The sequence below is a fragment of the Pristiophorus japonicus genome, unplaced genomic scaffold, assembly GCF_044704955.1.
Source record: "Pristiophorus japonicus isolate sPriJap1 unplaced genomic scaffold, sPriJap1.hap1 HAP1_SCAFFOLD_835, whole genome shotgun sequence".
NCBI classification, from domain to species: domain Eukaryota; kingdom Metazoa; phylum Chordata; class Chondrichthyes; family Pristiophoridae; genus Pristiophorus; species Pristiophorus japonicus.
In genome coordinates this window covers 92467-111858 of record NW_027254757.1, presented here as the reverse complement: position 1 = coordinate 111858, position 19392 = coordinate 92467, and the positions used below count along the sequence as shown (strand labels likewise).

General features: G+C 45.5%; 1 protein-coding gene across 1 annotated transcript in view; it reads left to right on the top strand.

Moving 5' to 3' along the window:
- The window catches only part of dhx15 (DEAH (Asp-Glu-Ala-His) box helicase 15), a gene marked incomplete at its 3' end in the record, with an annotated part of 160369 nt that overhangs the window by 61422 nt on the left and 79555 nt on the right, over window positions 1-19392 (top strand). Inside the window, exons 4-5 of the mRNA XM_070874463.1 lie at window positions 2083-2242; window positions 12230-12448. Of these exons, the coding sequence (XP_070730564.1) occupies window positions 2083-2242; window positions 12230-12448 (379 nt within the window). The remainder of the gene's footprint in view (window positions 1-2082; window positions 2243-12229; window positions 12449-19392) is intronic.

Genomic DNA, 19392 nt, shown 5'->3' with positions numbered 1-19392 from the left:
GCGTGCATTCAGATAAAGAGCTTTAAGTGGTGTTCAACTTCAGCAGCAGCAGTTTATCGAAGTGCCATAGCTAAATAATTATGATTAAGTCGTAGAGTCTTGTTTAGGCTTGGGTACTTTGACTTTTTTTTGAGGGGTAGGGGGCGATTGTACTGTTAGTAACATTTAGTGTATGCATTTAAAATATATATCTTGAAATTGACAGGAGATCTTTCAAAATTCAAGATTAACCTACATTGAAGTAAGCCATTACGAATTCTGAGACTAAAGTAGATACCAGTTGTGCTACCCCGTTTGTTCTGTGGATAACACAGCTGAAAATCTACAGTTTATACATGGCATGAAGAGTAAAATATAAAAATATAAATATTGTAAATGTTCTTTTCTAAGATGTACATACCATGGAGCGGAGAACTAGTTCAGCGTACATTATGAGTTAAAGCACTGCCAGCAGTGAAGCTTTGTGGTATAAATTTTGCTAAATGTTAAATGGCTGGAATTGTCAAAGTTAATTTCCACCCAGGAATAAGAAAGCTGAGTTATAACGGTTGCTGTTTTTGTGAAAGTAGATATTGTGTTATGGATGTGAGCCTTTTAGGGGTAGCCTGATGAATTTACCCTGTCGGTGAGCGAGGCTGTGTGCCAGGAGTGCACGCTTGTAAAAATGTAATCATATATTTTGTTTAAAAGTGTAATTTAATTTCTAGTTATGGTAATCATGGACCATAGCGCACTATCATTATGTTGCTTGAGCGGCCTCTCCAGATGTACTAAGATTTAAAGAAAAACTTTTGTTTTACAACAACAACTTGTATTTATATAGCACCTTTTAATGTAGTAAAACATCTCCAGGAGCTTCACAGGAAAATTTATAAAACAAAGTTTGACACTGAGCCACAGAAAGATATTCGGGCAGAACTTGGTCAACATAGAAACATAGAAAATAGGTGCAGGAGTAGGCCATTCGGCTCTTCGAGCCTGCACCGCCATTCAATGAGTTCATGGCTGAACATGCAACTTCAGTACCCCATTCCTGCTTTCTCGCCATACCCCTTGATCCCCCTAGTAGTAAGGACTACATCTAACTCCTTTTTGAATATATTTAGTGAATTGGCCTCAACAAATTTCTGTGGTAGAGAATTCCACAGGTTCACCACTCTCTGGGTGAAGAAGTTTCTCCTCATCTCGGTCCTAAATGGCTTACCCCTTATCCTTAGAGGTTGGTTTTAAGGAGCGTCTTAAAGGAGGAAAGAGAGGTAGAGATGGAGAGATTTATGGAGGAAATCCCAGAGCTTAGGGCCTTGGCAGCTGAAGGCACAGTCACCAATGGTGGAACGATTGAAATCAAGGATGCTCAAGAGACCACCATTAGAGGAGCGGAGATATCTCTTGAGGGTTGTGGGGCTGTAGGAGATTACAGAAATAGGAAGGGGCAAGGCCATGGATGGATTTGAAAATAAGGATACGAATTTTAAAATTAAGGCATTATTTAACCGAGAGCACTGTGGTGATGGGTGAACGGGACTTGGTGCAAGTTAGGACATGGGCAGCAGTGTTTTGGATGACCTCAAGTTTACGGAGGGTAGAACGTGGGTGGCCAGCCAGAAGTGGCTTGGAATAGTCAAGTCTAGCAAAGGTATGGATGAGGGTTTCATGGATTGAGCAATTTTAGGCTTGGTAATTCTAAGCGCAAGTTTAACCAAGTTGAGTTCTGCATTTTTGGGCTTAGACCGAATTAGTGTGCTCAGCCAACTTTTGCTGGTGTATGCAGAGAAAATTTTGCTGTTTCAATTCCATATCTTAATGTATAGCAGTATCGCGATTATTGTTCGAGTGAGGATGATTTATGGCGATGGTTGAGTGGGTGTTTTGGTAATTGCGATATCGCACAGTGTGACTTAAATTATACCTGAAAAACAATTTATCAAAACTGTTGCTTTCAAGTTGAAAGCAAACTTGTGGCACGTCATGACTATGTAGCTTTGAACTATTGCCTTTTGGTGATTGCTCACTAGAAATGAATCTTATGTGCAGCAGTGTTTGAACACAACCGTTATCTGATGTTGCATGTTTTGTTTCTAGGTATATGACTGATGGTATGTTGCTTCGAGAAGCTATGAATGACCCTCTACTAGAACGATATGGTGTAATCATCCTTGATGAGGCCCACGAACGTACGCTAGCAACAGATATTCTTATGGGTGTATTAAAAGAAGTTGTGAAGCAAAGATCAGATTTGAAGGTAAGATTTGAAAAAAGAAAATGGAGGTTCTGCACATTGTAACTTGGTTTTCTGAGGCCTAAGCTCAAGTTCAGACCAGTGTTGCCTGCTAATAATTTGTCAACTGTGGCAGTAATGTTAGGCTTGAAGAATAAGGAAAGGATTTATCTTTATATAACACCTTTCACAACCTCAGGACATCCCAAAGCGCTTTACAAACAAAGTACATTTGAATGTAAGTCACTGTTGTAAGGAAATGCAGCAGCTACTTTTGCAAACAGCAATGAAATACATCACCAGATAATTTTTTTAGTGATATTGGTTGAGGGATAACTTTTGGCTAGGTCATCTGAGAACTATCCTGCTTTTCTTCGAATAGTGTCATGGGATCTTTTACGTCCACCTGAGAGGGCAGACGGGGCCTCGATTTAACGTCTCATCCGAAGTATTGCACTACCGGCAGTGCAGCACTCCCTCAGCACAGTACTGGATTGTCGGCTTGGATTATGAGCTCAAGTTTCTGGAGTGGGCCTTGAACGCACAACCTTCTGACTTGGATGCGAGAGTGCTACCAACTGAGCCATAGCTGATGTTTTATGTAAATAGATATCCATTGTTCAACTTGTCCTTTTTAATATACCAGGGTGGAGAAGAAAGCTTAACTATATATGGAGACGGCCCTAAAAAGTAACAAATTTGCCAAAATTTCTCATGTCATTTACATCCTTCACTTCCCATTAGAAACCTAGTCTTGTATAAAAGGCATTTCCTTTCCCAGGATATGTATTCCGTTCCTTTCCCCAAGGCCAGGTTGAGATTTTTATCTAGCTCTCCTGCCCGAGTCAAGAATTCACCTGAAAATTTCAGAAAAGGTAGTGATCTGTCTTAATTTAAATACTGTTGGAGTTATCAGTGAACATTTTCAGTCATGGATACTCGTTCTGTTTATCAGAATTGAATGATGCACTTTGGGTTTTTTTCTTACTGTTTTCTTTCTAAGTTCCTATAAATGGATAATTAATTTGCCAGAAAGCTATACGCTCCACATTATGGCCCCAAGTTTTCACATGATTTGCTCCTGATTTTTAGGAGCAACTGATGTAGAACGGAGTATCTTAGAAATCGGAATTCTCGTCATTTAGTTTGCTCCAGTTCTAGTCAGTTAGAACAGTTTCACTTTGGAACAGAATTTATTTTTCAAAAGGGGGCGTGTCTGGAAACTTACGCCTGATTTCAAAGTTTTGTGAGTGAAAACTTACTCCAAACTAACTTAGAATGGCGTAAGTGAAGATTTTTGTACGCTCGAAAAAACCTTGTCTACACTTTAGAAAATCAGGCGTAGGTTACAAATCAGGTGTAGGGAATGGTGTGGGGGGGGGTGTTTAAAGGGAAGTTTACAAACATTAAACACTTTAGTTTTACAAATAAAGAACCATCATCAATAATGAATGATAAATACATCAATAAATCAATCAATAAATCAATCAAAAAAAATTAATAAATAATTTTAAAAAATCAATAAATAAAACATTTTCTACTTACCGACTGCAGCACCGGGAGCCCTCCAACAGCGTGCTGGGATGCCCCCCTCAGTGTGTCTCTGTCAGTGTCTCTATCTCTCTGTCTGTCTGTGTGTCTCTCATTCTCTGTCTGTCAGTGTCTGTGTTTCTGACAGCGAGGGGAAGGGGAGGGGGAGAGGGGGGGTAGAGGGAGCAGATGGATGGAGAAGGGGATAAAGGGGAGGGGGGTGGAGAAGGAGATTGGGCGGGGGGGGAGAAAGTGATTGGGGGGGGGGGAAAGGGGGGGGGGAAAGGGGGAGGGAGGCTGAACGGGCAGGGCCCGTCCCCAGCACCAGATTTACAGGTAGGTGGCGTTGGGTCGGGTCGGGGGGGTGGTGGGAGGGAGGTCGGTTCGGTTCGGGTTGCGAGGAGGGAGGGAGAGGGTGGTCAGGTCGGATCCAGTCCGGGGGGGGAGCGGGAGCGGGTGTCGGGTCCGGTCTGGGGGAGCGGGGGGGTGGGGGAGCGAGTGGCGGGGGCGGTCCGGAGGCGGGGGGGGGCGGCGGCGGAGGAGCGGGTGTCGGGTCCGGGCGAGAAGCGGGAGTCGAGTCGGGTCGGGTCGGGAGGAAGCAGGAGTTGGCCGTGGGAGGAGCCTTATTCACGCAGCCCCAGTGAGGCCATTCGGCCAGGGCTAGGGGCTGCGTGCTTCGGGCCCCTCCCACAGTTTCGGGCGCCTGGAGCTACTGCACTTGCGTGCCCACTGTAGCGCGCATGTGCAGAGGTCCTGGCACTGTTTTCAGTGCAGGGACCTGGCTCCGCCCCCTACAGCTCCTGCTGCGCTACGCCGAGGGGCAGAGGACCTGCAGGGAGGTGGAGAATACGGAGGGTTTTTTTAGGCGCACTTTGTGGCGCGAAAAACGGGCGTCCAGGTCGGGACTGCGCCGTTCTAGGCGCGGCTCGAAACTTGGGCCCAATGTCTTCACACAGCTGTGTACCTGACAGGCTAACAATTTACCCACTTGCAATAATTTGCTTATTGAATTAAATGTGATACATTGGCAAACTCGGCAAAATTGATGTTAGCGCACAAATTAAAAACAGAAACTCTAAAGCAGCTAATCGCTTTATTTGCAACTAAATAGTAATATGCACAAATGCTGGCAATACTAAAACTACAAAATATATAACGGTGCATGCAATAAGTCCCTAATGAGCCATTGTAAAAGCCACTTTATTTTGAGTTCGACTTTCTACCTTTAAATAAAATATTGATTCCAACACAGCAAATTCAGCTCAATTTGTCTTCTCTGATCACTTGTGTGTGTCTGTCCTTAAAGCAGAGAGTGGAAACTGAGTCTTATTTCTGATTAATCACCAGGATTTGAAAAGCATTCCTGTACTTTATAAAACTCTTAAATCATTGAGTGTTGAAATTAACACTTATGTTAATTCCTCTACAATACTTCATACATACAGTTTAAAAAAAAAATAAAACTGGTGTTTTTTTTTCCCCCTGCAGTGATCCATATCCCAGAAGTTGTAAACACATTGTGTGCCTGTCTGTATTTAACATACAACCCTTCACAGTGGAACATGCCTGGCCTTTTCTCTTACAGGAACAAATAAAATTTAAAGAAACCCAATTTGATCTTTTGAATGAATATACAGCCTGATATTTTGCGTAAATAAAACGAGCAGCTTAAATTTAGTTGCATGTGTAGATTACTCCCAGATTACCACAAGTACTGCTTGAAGGTACAACTGAGGACTATTCCTCTCGGTAAAAAGGCCAATGGCACAATGAGTTAAATTGATAGGTTAACCCAAGGATCAACTATGTTGACAGAGGCGCTGGTGAGCCCAGCTAGATCCTTGTCGAAAACAAATTTTGTGGTATCTGCTTCCCTTAGAAATTTACGGCACAGAAGGAGGCCATTCGACCCATCGTGTCTGTCCCTTAGTTGTAGGAAATCTGGAAGTATGGTGTGGAGTGTTCTTCTTTAGCATCAAAAGGCCTTGCAGACTCTCCGTACTAGCCAGTATAAGACACCAGGCGATTTGTGATCTACAAATGGCTGTGTGTGTTATGACCAGCCCAAGCTTTTGCTATGAACTTGCAATAACTGAGATGAGCGCAATGTCCTTTCAAAATACAAGTCCCTTTCCTCCTGTCCCTCACCACCTTGAGGATAAAAAGAACCAGATATTGGGCTTCTCCCAGTTGTTCAGTTAATGAAAGAAGTCAGCAACTAAGCCTTACAGAAAAGGATGGTATGGAAGTTCAATTCCTGACTATCTGCTGAACTGGTTGATCTCACTCAGGGTGGCAGTAATGGTGCTACCATTGGCCTCTGTTCCGGATTAGGGAGGGGAAAATGACCCAAGGTTTCTGATGCTGGTGCTTTATGATCTCTTTTAGGAGTGTGTGTGCAGACATTAGGCGAGGACAGGATGGGGCTTGGCCATGATAACGTTAAAAAATAGGAGCAGGAGAATGCCATTTGGCCCCTCGAGCCTGCTCTGCCATTCAGTAAGATTATATCTGATCATGGACTCACTTCCCTGCCCGCTCCCCATTACCCTTTATTCCCTTATCACTCAAAAATCTATCTCCACCTTAAATATATTCAATGACCCAGCCTTCTCAGCTCTCTGGGGCAGAGAATTCCACAGATTTACAACCCGAAGAGAAGAAATTTCTCTTCATCTCAGGCTTAGTTTTAAATGGGCGGCCCCTTATTCTATGTCCTCTAGTTTTAGTTTCCCCTATGAGTGGAAATATCCTCTCTGCATCCACCTTGTCGAGCCCCCTCATTATCTTATATGTTTCAATAAGATCACCTCTCATTCTTTTGAACTCCAATGAGTATAGGCCCAACCTACTGAACCTATCTTCATAAGTCAACCCCCTCATCTCCGGAATCAACCGAGTGAACCTTCTCTGAACAGCCTCCAATGCATTACATTATTATATATAACTGTATCCTAACATGCTATACATGACTGTAATAAGATATGACCTGTAACCACCAGCATACCTTACCACCAGGGGTGCACTTGCAAGAGAGAGGTATATAAGGAGAGGTCTCAGGCAAGTGCAGGTGAAATATCTTGCCAAGATTCACTGTCTGGGATCACAGCGGTTATTTATGGGCGATGCCTGTGGTACTACCCCAAGGTGAAGTCATGCTTTTAGTGGAACTTATTGGCATGGAGGAAATTTTAACAGAAAAATGTTAATTCACAAAACTGGACCCAAGAAATGTGGACTTGAAGTCCAAATACGACGGATCAAAGCGCTGTTTTTGTATCCCCGCAAAAAGATTACAACCCAGTCTGACCAATGGACAAGTCTATGTGCAGAGAGCACTATTGTAACCTGCTTCATCAAGCCACAAATTACACATATTTAAGAAAAAGGACATCATTTAAATAAGTTTCACTCCTCAGGGTTATTTATGTTTAATTAGTCTCTTGGGTTCCTGAAGAATTGCTATTTAGCAGCGCTTATGATTTAGCAGAAGTTGTCAATTGCTGCCTGTAAAGTCCTGTCCCCTCAGTACAGATTCACACGAGGCATGTAGTGAAGTCAAAGTCACTCTGGACCTGCACCTTTATTTCACAACTCTGGAATGCTGCACTTGCCTGAGACCTCTCCTTATATACCTCTCTCTTGCAAGTGCACCCCTGGTGGTAAGGTATGCTGGTGGTTACAGGTCATATCTTATTACAGTCATGTATAGCATGTTAGGATACAGTTATATATAATAATGTAAGATACATGACATCACCCTCCCCCAAGGCCTTATTGTCTTTATAGGTTCAGTCTGTCAGGTGGTCTACGCTCTCGCGTGGAGCGTCTGAGTTGTGGTTCAGTTGTTTGCCTTGGTGTCTGTTTTTCTTTGGGTGTGGTTGCTGGTATCTCGCCTTGGCTGTCTGTTTCGATTGGTGTGATTGTTGTTGACTCGCCTGGGCTGTCTGTTGGGATTGCCCTTTCCTCAGGTTGTTCCCTTTGTCTGTCCACCAGGTGTGGTGCGAGTTCCACATTGTGGTCTGCCTATGGTTCCACAGTGTTGTTGGTAAATCTGCTTTTGACTTGGTCTACATGCCTCCGGCAGGTTTTGCCATTGTCCATTTGTACTACCAGTAGCCTGTTTCCTTCCTTGCCCATTATGGTCCCTGCAAGCCATTTGGGACCCCTGCCATAGTTTAGCACAAACACTTTGTCCCCTATCTCATTCCATCTCCCCCTCGAATTTCTGTCATGGTACTCCGTCAGCTTACGGTACTTTGCCTCAACGATTTCGTGCATGTCTGGGAGGATTAATGAGAGCCTTGTTTTTAAAGTCCTTTTCATCAACAGTTGGGCAGGGGGGATCCCAGTCAGTGAGTGCGGACGAGATCTGTATGCCAGCAGCAGTCGCGACAGGCGACCCTGCAGCGTGGGACCTTGGATTTTAAGCATGCCTTGTTTAATGATTTGCACTGCTCTCTCCGCCTGGCCGTTGGAGGCTGGCTTGAACGGTGCCGTCTTGACGTGATTTATGCCGTGGTCAATTATAAAGTCTTAGAATTCTGCGCTGGTGAAGCAAGGACCATTGTTACTGACCAATATGTCAGGGATTCCGTGCGTTGCAAACATGGTTGCGAGGCTCTCACAGTGGTGGAGGTTGTGCTTGAGTTTAAAATGGTGCATTCGATCCAGTTTGAAAATGCATCTACAACTACGAGGAACATTTTGCCCATGAATGGGCCTGCATAGTCTACGTGCACCCGCGACCACGGTTTGGTAGGCCAGGGCCAGGGGCTCAGTGGAGCCTCCCTGGGGGCATTGCTGAGTTGGGCACAAATGGTGCACCTTCGGACGCAGAGCTCCAAGTCCGCGTCAATACCAGGCCACCAGACGTGGGATCTGGCTATGGCCTTCATGAGAACGATCCCCGGGTGCTCGCGGTGGAGCTCCCGGACAAATGCCTCACAGAGGCATGACTACTCGGCTGTCCCACATCAGGCAGTCTGCTTGTAGTGATAGCTCATGCATGTGCCTGTGAAAGGGTTTTAATTCCTCGAGGCAGGCATCGCGAGCCTCTGCCCAGTCACCGGTTAGGACACATCTTTTTACTAAGGATAACGTGGGGTCGCTGGCCGTCCAGGCTCTGATTTGGCGAGCCAGCATGGGCGAACCTGTGGACTCAAAGGCATTGATTGCCATGACTATCTCACAATCCTGTTAGTCAGACCCTTCCGTGGTCGCCAGGGGTAGCCTGCTGAGTGCGTCGGCACAGTTGTCTGTGCCTGGTCTGTGCCTTATGGTATAACCGTAGGACGCCAGCATGAGGTCCCACCATTGAATTCGCGCCGAGGCGTTGGCGTTTATTGTCTTGCTCTCGGATAGAAGGGACGTGAGGGGCTTGTGGTCAGTTTCTAACGCGAACTTGGCCCCAAAAAGGTATTGGTGCATCTTTTTGACACCGTACACGCACGCGAGCGCCTCCTTCTCTACCATTTCGTACCCGCGCTCCGCCCGCGAAAGTGACCTGGAGGCATAAGCTATGGGTTGTAATTTGCCCGCACTATTGACATGTTGCAAAACGCACCCGACCCCATACGCTGACACATCGCATGTGAGAACTAGCTTTTTACCTGGATCAAAGAAAGTCAAAACACTGTTGGAACACAGAAGGTTGCGTGCCCTATTGAAGGCGTGTTCCTGGGCATCCCCCCAAAACCAATCGCACCCCTTCCTGAGTAGCACGTGGAAAGGCTCCAGCAGCATGCTTAAGTTCTGCATAAAGTTCCCAAAGTAATTGAGTAGCCCGAGAAAGGCGCGCAGTTCTGAGACATTCCGGGGTCTGGGTGCCAGGTGAATTGCTGGGCGGATTCCATCAGCGGCAATCCTTCTGCCCAAAAATTCAAGCTTGGGTGCGAGAAACAGGCACTTGGATTTCTTGACTCGTAGGCCTACCCGATCCAACCGTTTTAGTACTTCCTCCAAATTACGGAGATGGGAGTCACTGTCCCTGCCCGTGATAAGTATGTCTTCTTGAAATACAACCGTCCCCGGGATGGACTTGAGCAGATTCTCCATGTTGCGCTGGAATATGGCAGCTGCCGACCTGATGCCGAATGTGCATCGATTGTACATGAAAAGGCCTCGATGTGTGTTGATGGTGGTGAGTAGCTTGGATTCCTCGGTCAATTCTTGCGTCATATATGCAGATGTGAGGTCTAATTTTGAGAAGTTTACCTCCAGCCAATGTGGCAAATAAGTCCTCCGCTCTGGGCAGCGGGTACTGGTCCTGGAGGGAGACTCTGTTAATGGTAGATTTGTAGTCCCCACAGATTCGTATGGATCCATCAGGCTTCATGACTGGGACGATGGGACTCGCCCAGTCGCTAAATTCTACAGGTGATATAATGCCTTCCCGCAAAAACCTGTCTAGTTCGTGTTCAATCTTTTCCCTCATCACATAGGGTACAGCTCTGGCCTTGTGATGGACTGGTCTAGCATCCTGTGATGATGTAGATTTTGACTTTGGCCCCTTTGAAAGTGCCCACACCTGGCTGAAAGAAATGTTCAAATTGCTTTATAACTGTTGAGCAGGAGGTCCGTTCCTCTAATGACATGGCATGGACATCATCCCATTTCCAGTTTAGTTTTGCCAGCCAGCTTCTCCCCAGCAGTGCTGGGAGATTTCCGGGGACAATCCACAGGGGAAGTCTGTTCATTGTCCCTTTGTGTGTGACAGAGAGTATGGCGCTGCCGAGGACTGGTACGATTTCTTTGGTATAGGTCCTTAGTGTGGTGTCGACCTTTGTGAGTTTAGTCTGTCTCCTTTATGCGGCCACAGTTGTTCAAATTGTTGAGCGCCCATGAGAGATTGACTGCTCCCGTATCCAGCTCCATGTTGACAGATATCCCTTTGAGTAGGACCCTCATCGTTATAGGAGGCGTCCTGTTGTAGGAGCAGCAGCCATTGATCGTGTTGACCCGCTGTACATCGGTGTCCCGGGTACTGTCCCCACCATCTTCTGGTCCGCTTTCCGACCCATCCGATTCGCATAACAGCCGAGCTGCCGTTTTTTTGCACATGCGGGCCAAATGCCCTGTATTTTCACAATTTCTGCAAACGGCGTGCTGAAATCGACATCCCCTTGACAGGTGCCCACCCCCACACCTCCAGCACAGACCTGTTCCATTCTTCAAAGTGTTCCCAAAAAATGAGCTGCGTCTGGCTGATCTCTCTTGAGCTTCTCTCAGTTTGTAGTTGATTGCTCGCATTGTGGGTTGATGAGGTGTGAACGGCCGTTCCTGTGGCCCTTGATGGCTTCTGCCTGCTGTCGTGAGCCTGTTCTCCCGGTTTTGTCTGTGTGTGGGGGTAGCAGCTTGTTTAGTGCTGTGAACGTCATGTTCCGATATTTCATTAGTTGTCGTACCTGCATTGTAAATCAACCTCGTTTCTTCTTCCCCTACCAAGAATGTCTGTGCAACCAGTGCTGCTGCCTCTAAGGTCAGGTTCTTGGTCTCTATGAGCTTTTGGAATATGCCTGCGTGGCCTATTCCTTCAATGAAAAAGTCTCTCAGCATTTCTCTTCTCAGTTCATCGGAGAACTCGCATAAACTAGCCAACCTCCGAAGTTCCGCCACGAAGTCGGGTATGCTCTGTCCCACACAGTGTCTGTAGTTATAGAACCTGTGTCTGGCCATGTGTAGGCTGCTCGCTGGCTTCAGGTGGTCTCTTACCAGTGTGCTCAATTCTTCAAACGACTTGCTTGCTGGTTTCTTGGGTGCCAACAGATCCTTCATTAAAGCATATGTTTTCGAGCCACAGCTGGTCAAGAGATGAGCTCTTCTCTTGTCTGCCTTATCGTCGCCTAACCAGTCTTTGGTTACAAAGCTTTGCTGGAGCCCTTCTATAAAGTCCTCCCAATTGTCTCCCGCATTGTACTTATCATCTGATCCGTTGTTCGCCATTCTGTGGATTCTGTAATCCCGTAACTCGTCGCCACTGTAAAGTCCTGTCCCCTCAGTACAGATTCACACGAGGCATGTAGTGAAGTCAAAGTCACTCTGGACCTGCACCTTTATTTCACAGCTCTGGAATGCTGCACTTGCCTGAGACCTCTCCTTATATACCTCTCTCTTGCAAGTGCACCCCTGGTGGTAAGGTATGCTGGTGGTTACAGGTCATATCTTATTACAGTCATGTATGGCATGTTAGGATACAGTTATATATAATAATGTAAGATACATGATACTGCCTTAAACTATTTGGTAAATAAGCTTGCACATTGGATGCTTCTTACTGTGTGGCTAGGTTGTTCTGATATACAGGCAGTAGAAACTGAGAAATCTAAAGGTTTATTTATATTCAGTAATGTTTCAGAGCATTGCAATTCTTCTGTTTTATAACAATTTATTTTCTTCAAGACGGTAATTTTTCATTTTGCAAGTTTAAGGGTGGTGCCTTCTATTGTGAATTGAGACTAAAGTGCACGCTGTTTCTTTCAGATTATCATCATGAGTGCCACACTTGATGCAGGCAAGTTTCAGGTCTACTTTGACAGTTGCCCACTGCTTACCATTCCTGGCCGTACACATCCTGTAGAAATATTCTATACCCCAGAACCAGAGAGGGATTATCTGGAGTCAGCGATTCGAACAGTTATTCAGATCCATATGTGTGAAGAAGAGGAGGGAGATGTTCTCCTTTTCCTTACTGGTCAAGAGGTAAGAATCAAGATTTATTTTCAGCTCAAAATTGAATGTACCATTCTTAAGTGTAGCTGTATTTATAGTACTACGGGCTGTAATGAAGCTGACACTTGCAGGTTTCCTACCCTTCCTTGGGTCAAGAGACCCTTGCAGCTTTAAAGCAAGAAACTTAAAAATTGGCATGGAATTAATAACACAAGCAAGCCAGAGTAATGTTAAGCAGAAGCTATTATTTTTCTAAAATCATTTTGGGAAGATTTTAAGTATAAAATGTTAATTAATGCTGGAGGTTAAATTGATGCTATTAAACCACTTTTAATATGTTAACTTCTACCTGAGGATTGAATTTAAATATTTTTTTCTTTTGCTATGATTACCAGTTTCCCAAATCACCCTCTTTCCATTCTCCTCCCTCCCTCCCTCCAAACAAATTAAAATATGTAAAATGTGCCTCAAACATTGAATTCTGAGCTGCAATGGTAACTGGATAGAAATTGCATGATGCTCCTTAACCATTTGTGTCCTGCTTTCAAATTCACCCTCAGTGATTTGGTGAAACCCTTTACTTTTATGCTGTATGTTTCCCAGCTAAAATTATTTAGGTGCATGGTTTAGGCTAGCTCTATGTGGGCCTGTGTCTACAGGTTGATGAGAACATGGAAATTTTACACCGACGCAGTGGGGAAAGGATGCTGTGGAGCTTGACATTAAGACATAGAGGCAAAGTATAGCGAGCTTCAATCTGCATCCAATTTATTCTGTACCTTACCTGAGTAGTGCTTGATGCTGGGACTGACAGTGGCCAAAAACAACGTGTATTTATGTGGTGCCTTTATCATAGAAAAATGTCCCAAGCTGCTTCACAGAGACGTATCTAACACACGAGCCAGAGAAGGAGATATTAGGAGGGCTGACAGAAAGCTTGGTTGAAGAGGTGGGTTTTAAGGAGGGCCTTAAAGGAGGAGAGGGAAGTGGAGAGGCAGAGGGGTCAAGGTAGAAAATTCCAGAACATTGGGCCTAGATGGCTCAAGGCATGGAAGAGGGGGGAATGCACAAGAGGCCAGAGTTGGAAGAATGGAGAGTTCTGGGTGAGGTGCCGTCGGGCTGCGGGAGGTTATGGAGATGAGGAGGTGTGAGGTAGCGAATGACATGAAACAAAGATAAGAATTTTAAACTTGCACTGTGGTGGTGGGGGAGGGTGGGGAGGGAATCTGTATTACTTGTGCCTGTTCTCAAGTGGAAATCCACAAACTATAGACATCTTGGCCTTTCTTAGGAGTGATAGTACATTAACAATGAATAAGCCCGATTTGGGCTGGATCTGGGATGCAAGTATTGATGTAAATCATTTCCTGATTCACCTAATTATTTCTTAGCGAGGTTGCAAAAGCATCAAAGTAGCACTTGGCCAAGGAGGAGATGACAGTAAAGACGAGAAGCCAGCAAAAAAATGGACTTCATCTTGGGTGAATGCGGATTTCTGTCCAGAGTAAAGCAGAAAAGCCAGCAGTACACAGTATTAACTTTTCCATTTCCCATTGACTGTTATTCATTTTAAGAGGAGACACCCACCAATAATGAGTGGGCATTTTTTTTTTTAATTAAACAACATCAACTTGCATTTATTTAGCACCTTTAACGTAGTAAAACGCCCAGGGCACTTCGTAGGAATGTTGTCGAACAAAATTAAAGCCCGATTTCAATCTTGCTGCTAGTGCTGTGGACTGTGTGCACGATGGAGCACTCGGAAGCAGTATTTGAACTTTGCAGTTTTATTTACTGGAAAAATAAGACCATCTCTGATTAAAATAAAAAGAAAATGCATTTATATAATGCCTTTCGCGACCTCGGGACGCTCCAAAAAGCTTTACAGCCAATGAAGTACTTTTCATGGCAGCCAATTTATGCACTGAAAGATCCCATGAACAGCAATGCGATAATGACGAGATAATCTGTTTTAGTGATGTTGATTGGTCCCTACTTCTCTCCCACTCACTTACTATTATCCCGCTCTTCATGGGTCATTATAGGCAATAGACCAATTTTTGCATAACTGGATGTGTTGCTGCCGACATCTCCCAGTAGCATTGCCTTTGACACTCGCGAGAGCAGGAGAATGTAGTGATGTATGGAGCTGCATCTGCAGCCAACAGAGGAATGGCGATTCTTTGGGGTCACCAAGGAGGGAGATTTTTGTATTAGTGAGGTATTGGGAGTTTTCAGAGATCATAGAAAATAGGTGCAGGAGTAGGCCATTCGGCCCTTCTAGCCTGCACCGCCATTCAATGAGTTCATGGCTGAACATTCAACTTCAGTACCCCATTCCTGCTTTCTCGCCATACCCCTTGATCCCCCTAGTAGTAAGGACCTCATCTAACTCCTTTTTGAATATATTTAGTGAATTGGCCTCAACAACTTTCTGTGGTAGAGAATTCCACAGGTTCACCACTCTCTGGGTGAAGAAGTTCCTCCGCATCTCGGTCCTAAATGGCTTACCCCTTATCCTTAGACTGTGACCTCTGGTTCTGGACTTCCCCAACATTGGGAACATTCTTCCTGCATCTAACCTGTCTAACCCCGTCAGAATTTTAAACGTTTCTATGAGGTCCCCTCTCATTCTTCTGAACTCCAGTGAATACAAGCCCAGTTGATCCAGTCTTTCTTGATAGGTCAGTCCCGCCATCCCGGGAATCAGTCTGGTGAACCTTCGCTGCACTCCCTCAATAGCAAGAATGTCCTTCCTCAGGTTAGGAGACCAAAACTGTACACAATACTCCAGGTGTGGCCTCACCAATGCCCTGTACAACTGTAGCAACACCTCCCTGCCCCTGTACTCAAATCCCCTTGCTATGAAGGCCAACATGCCATTTGCTTTCTTAACCGCCTGCTGCACCTGCCTGCCAACCTTCAATGACTGATGTACCATGACACCCAGGTCTCTTTGCACCTGCCCTTTTCCTAATCTGTCACCATTCAGATAATAGTCTGTCTCTCTGTTTTTACCACCAAAGTGGATAACCTCACATTTATCCACATTATACTTCATCTGCCATGCATTTGCCCACTCACCTAACCTATCCAAGTCGCTCTGCAGCCTCACAGCATCCTCCTCGCAGCTCACACTGCCACCCAACTTAGTGTCATCCGCAAATTTGGAGATACTACATTTAATCCCCTCATCTAAATCATTAATGTACAGTGTAAACAGCTGGGGCCCCAGCACAGAACCTTGCGGTACCCCACTAGTCACTGCCTGCCATTCTGAAAAATACCCATTTACTCCTACTCTTTGCTTCCTGTATGACAACCAGTTCTCAATCCATGTCAGCACACTACCCCCAATCCCATGTGCTCTAACTTTGCACATCAATCTCTTGTGTGGGACCTTGTCGAACGCCTTCTGAAAGTCCAAATATACCACATCAACTGGTTCTCCCTTGTCCACTCTACTGGAAACATCCTCAAAAAGAAGATTTGTCAAGCATGATTTCCCTTTCACAAATCCATGCTGACTTGGACCTATCATGTCACCTCTTTCCAAATGCACTGCTATGACATCCTTAATAATTGATTCCATCATTTTACCCACTACCGATGTCTATAATTCCCTGTTTTCTCTCTCCCTCCTTTTTTAAAAAGTGGGGTTACATTGGCTACCCTCCACTCCATAGGAACTGATCCAGAGTCAATGGAATGTTGGAAAATGACTGTCAACGCATCCACTATTTCCAAGGCCACTTCCTTAAGTACTCTGGGATGCAGTCCATCAGGCCCTGGGGATTTATCGGCCTTCAATCCCATCAATTTCCCCAACACAATTTCCCGGCTAATAAGGATTTCCCTCAGTTCCTCCTCCTTACTAGACCCCCCGACCCCTTTTATAACCGGAAGGTTGTTCGTGTCCTCCTTCGTGAATACCGAACCAAAGTACTTGTTCAATTGGTCCGCCATTTCTTTGTTCCCCGTTATGACTTCCCCTGATTCTGACTGCAGGGGACCTACGTTTGTCTTTACTAACCTTTTTCTCTTTACATATCTATAGAAACTTTTGCAATCCGTCTTAATGTTCCCTGCAAGCTTCTTCTCGTACTCCATTTTCCCTGCCCTAATCAAACCCTTTGTCCTCCTCTGCTGAGTTCTAAATTTCTCCCAGTCCCCAGGTTCGCTGCTATTTCTGGCCAATTTGTATGCCACTTCCTTGGCTTTAATACTATCCCTGATTTCCCTTGATAGCCACGGTTGAGCCACCTTCCCTTTTTTATTTTTATGCCAGACAGGAATGTACAATTGTTGTAGTTCATCCATGCAGTCTCTAAATGTCTGCCATTGCCCATCCACAGTCAACCCCTTAAGTATCATTCGCCAATACATCCCAGCCAATTCACGCCTCATACCTTCAAAGTTAGCCTTCTTTAAGTTCTGGACCATGGTCTCTGAATTAACTGTTTCATTCTCCATCCCAATGCAGAATTCCACCATATTATGGTCACTCTTCCCCAAGGGGCCTCGCACAACGAGATTGTTAATTAATCCTCTCTCATTACATAACACCCAGTCTAAGATGGCCTCCCCCCTAGTTGGTTCCTCAACATATTGGTCTAAAAAACCATCCCTTATGCACTCCAGAAAATCCTCCTCCACTGTATTGCTTCCAGTTTGGTTAGCCCAATCTATGTGCATATTAAAGTCACCCATTATAACTGCTGCACCTTTATTGCACGCACCCCTAATTTCATGTTTGATGCCCTCCCCAACATCACTACTACTGTTTGGAGGTCTGTACACAACTCCCACTAACGTTTTTTGCCCTTTGGTGTTCTGCAGCTCTACCCATATAGATTCCACATCATCCAAGCTAATGTCCTTCCTAACTATTGCCTTAATCTCCTCCTTAACCAGCAATGCTACCCCACCTCCTTTTCCTTTTATTCTATCCTTCCTGAATGTTGAATACCCCTGGATGTTGAGTTCCCAGCCCTGATCATCCTGGAGCCACGTCTCCGTAATCCCAATCACATCATATTTGTTAACATCTATTTGCACAGTTAATTCATCCACCTTATTGCGGATACTCCTTGCATTAAGACACAAAGCCTTTAGGCTTGTTTTTTTAACACCCTCTGTCCTTTTAGAATTTTGCTGTACAATGGCCCTTTTTGTTCTTTGCCTTGGGTTTCTCTGCCCTCCACTTTTCCTCATCTCCTTTCTGTCTTTTGTTTTTGCCTCCTTTTTGTTTCCCTCTATCTCCCTGCATTGGTTCCCATCCCCCTGCCATATTAGTTTAACTCCTCCCCAACAGCACTAGCAAACACTCCCCCGAGGACATTGGTTCCGATTCTGCCCAGGTGCAGACCGTCCGGATTGTACTGGTCCCACCTCTCCCAGAACCGGTTTCAATGCCCCAGGAATTTGAATCCCTCCCTGCTGCACCATTGCTCAAGCCACGTATTCATCTGAGCTATCCTGCGATTCCTACTCTGACTAGCACGTGGCACTGGTAGCAATCCCGAGATTACTACTTTTGAGGTCCTATTTTTTAATTTAGCTCCTAGCTCCTTAAATTCATTTCGTAGGAACTCATCCCTTTTTTTACCTATGTCATTGGTACCAACGTGCACCACGACAACTGGCTGTTCTCCCTCCCTTTTTAGAATGTCCTGCACCCGCTCCGAGACATCCTTGACCCTTGCACCAGGGAGGCAACATACCATCCTGGAGTCTCGGTTGCGGCTGCAGAAACGCCTATCTATTCCCCTTACAATTGAATCCCCTATCACTATCGCTCGCCCACTCTTTTTCCTGCCCTCCTGTGCAACAGAGCCAGCCACGGTGCCATGAACTTGGCTGCTGCTGCCTGCTCCTGATGAGTCATCCCCCTCAACAGCACTCAAAGCAGTGTATCTGTTTTGCAGTGGGATGACCACAGGGGACCCCTGCACTACCTTCCTTGCACTACTCTTCCTGCTGGTCTTCCATTCCCTCGCTGGCTGTGGACCCTTCTCCTGCGGTAAGACCAACTCGCTACACGTGCTACTCACGTCATTCTCAGCATCGTGGATGCTCCAGAGTGAATCCACCTTCAGCTCCAACTCCGCAACGCGGACCGTCAGTAGCCGGAGGTGGACACACTTCCCGCACATGTAGTCGTCAGGGACACTGGTGTTGTCCCCGTGTTCCCACATGGTACAGGAGGAGCATATCACGTGACCGAGCTGTCCTGCCATGACTTAACCCTTAGATACACTTAAATTGCCGACAACAATGTTAAAAGTTACTGATTAATAAAGAAAAAGAAAAACTACTCACCAATCAGCAGCCAATCACTTACCACGTTGGCTGTGACGTCACCTTTTGATTTCTTTCTACTTTTTTGACTTCTCTCAGCTGGAGCTGCACAAGTACGCCTCTCTCGACGCTCCCCGGACTGCTGAGCCTTTTATAGGCCGCTGCCTCTCTCGACTCCCGCGTCTCTCGACGCTCCCCGGACTGCTGAGCCTTTTATAGGCCGCTGCCTCTCTCGACTCCCGCCTCTCTCGACGCTCCCCGGACTGCTGAGCCTTTTATAGGCCGCTGCCTCTCTCGACTCCCGCCTCTCTCGACGCTCCCCGGACTGCTGAGCCTTTTATAGGCCGCTGCCTCTCTCGACTCCCGCCTCTCTCGACGCTCCCCGGACTGCTGAGCCTTTTATAGGCCGCTGCCTCTCTCGCCTCCCGCGTCTCTCAACTCCCCGGACTGCTGAGGCTTTTATAGGCCGCTGCCTCTCTCGACTCCTGCCTCTCTATGGTAATGTTTTTTTTTTCCATCTTCCATAAATACACACATTACTCTTCAAAAACAGAAAATGTAAATTGAAACACATATAGCACTGAACGTTGGAGTACAATGACTTGTCAGTAAAGTTTATTAAATGTTAATACTTAAGATGCCTTCAGTTGGAATGGATTTGCAAATACCAGTTT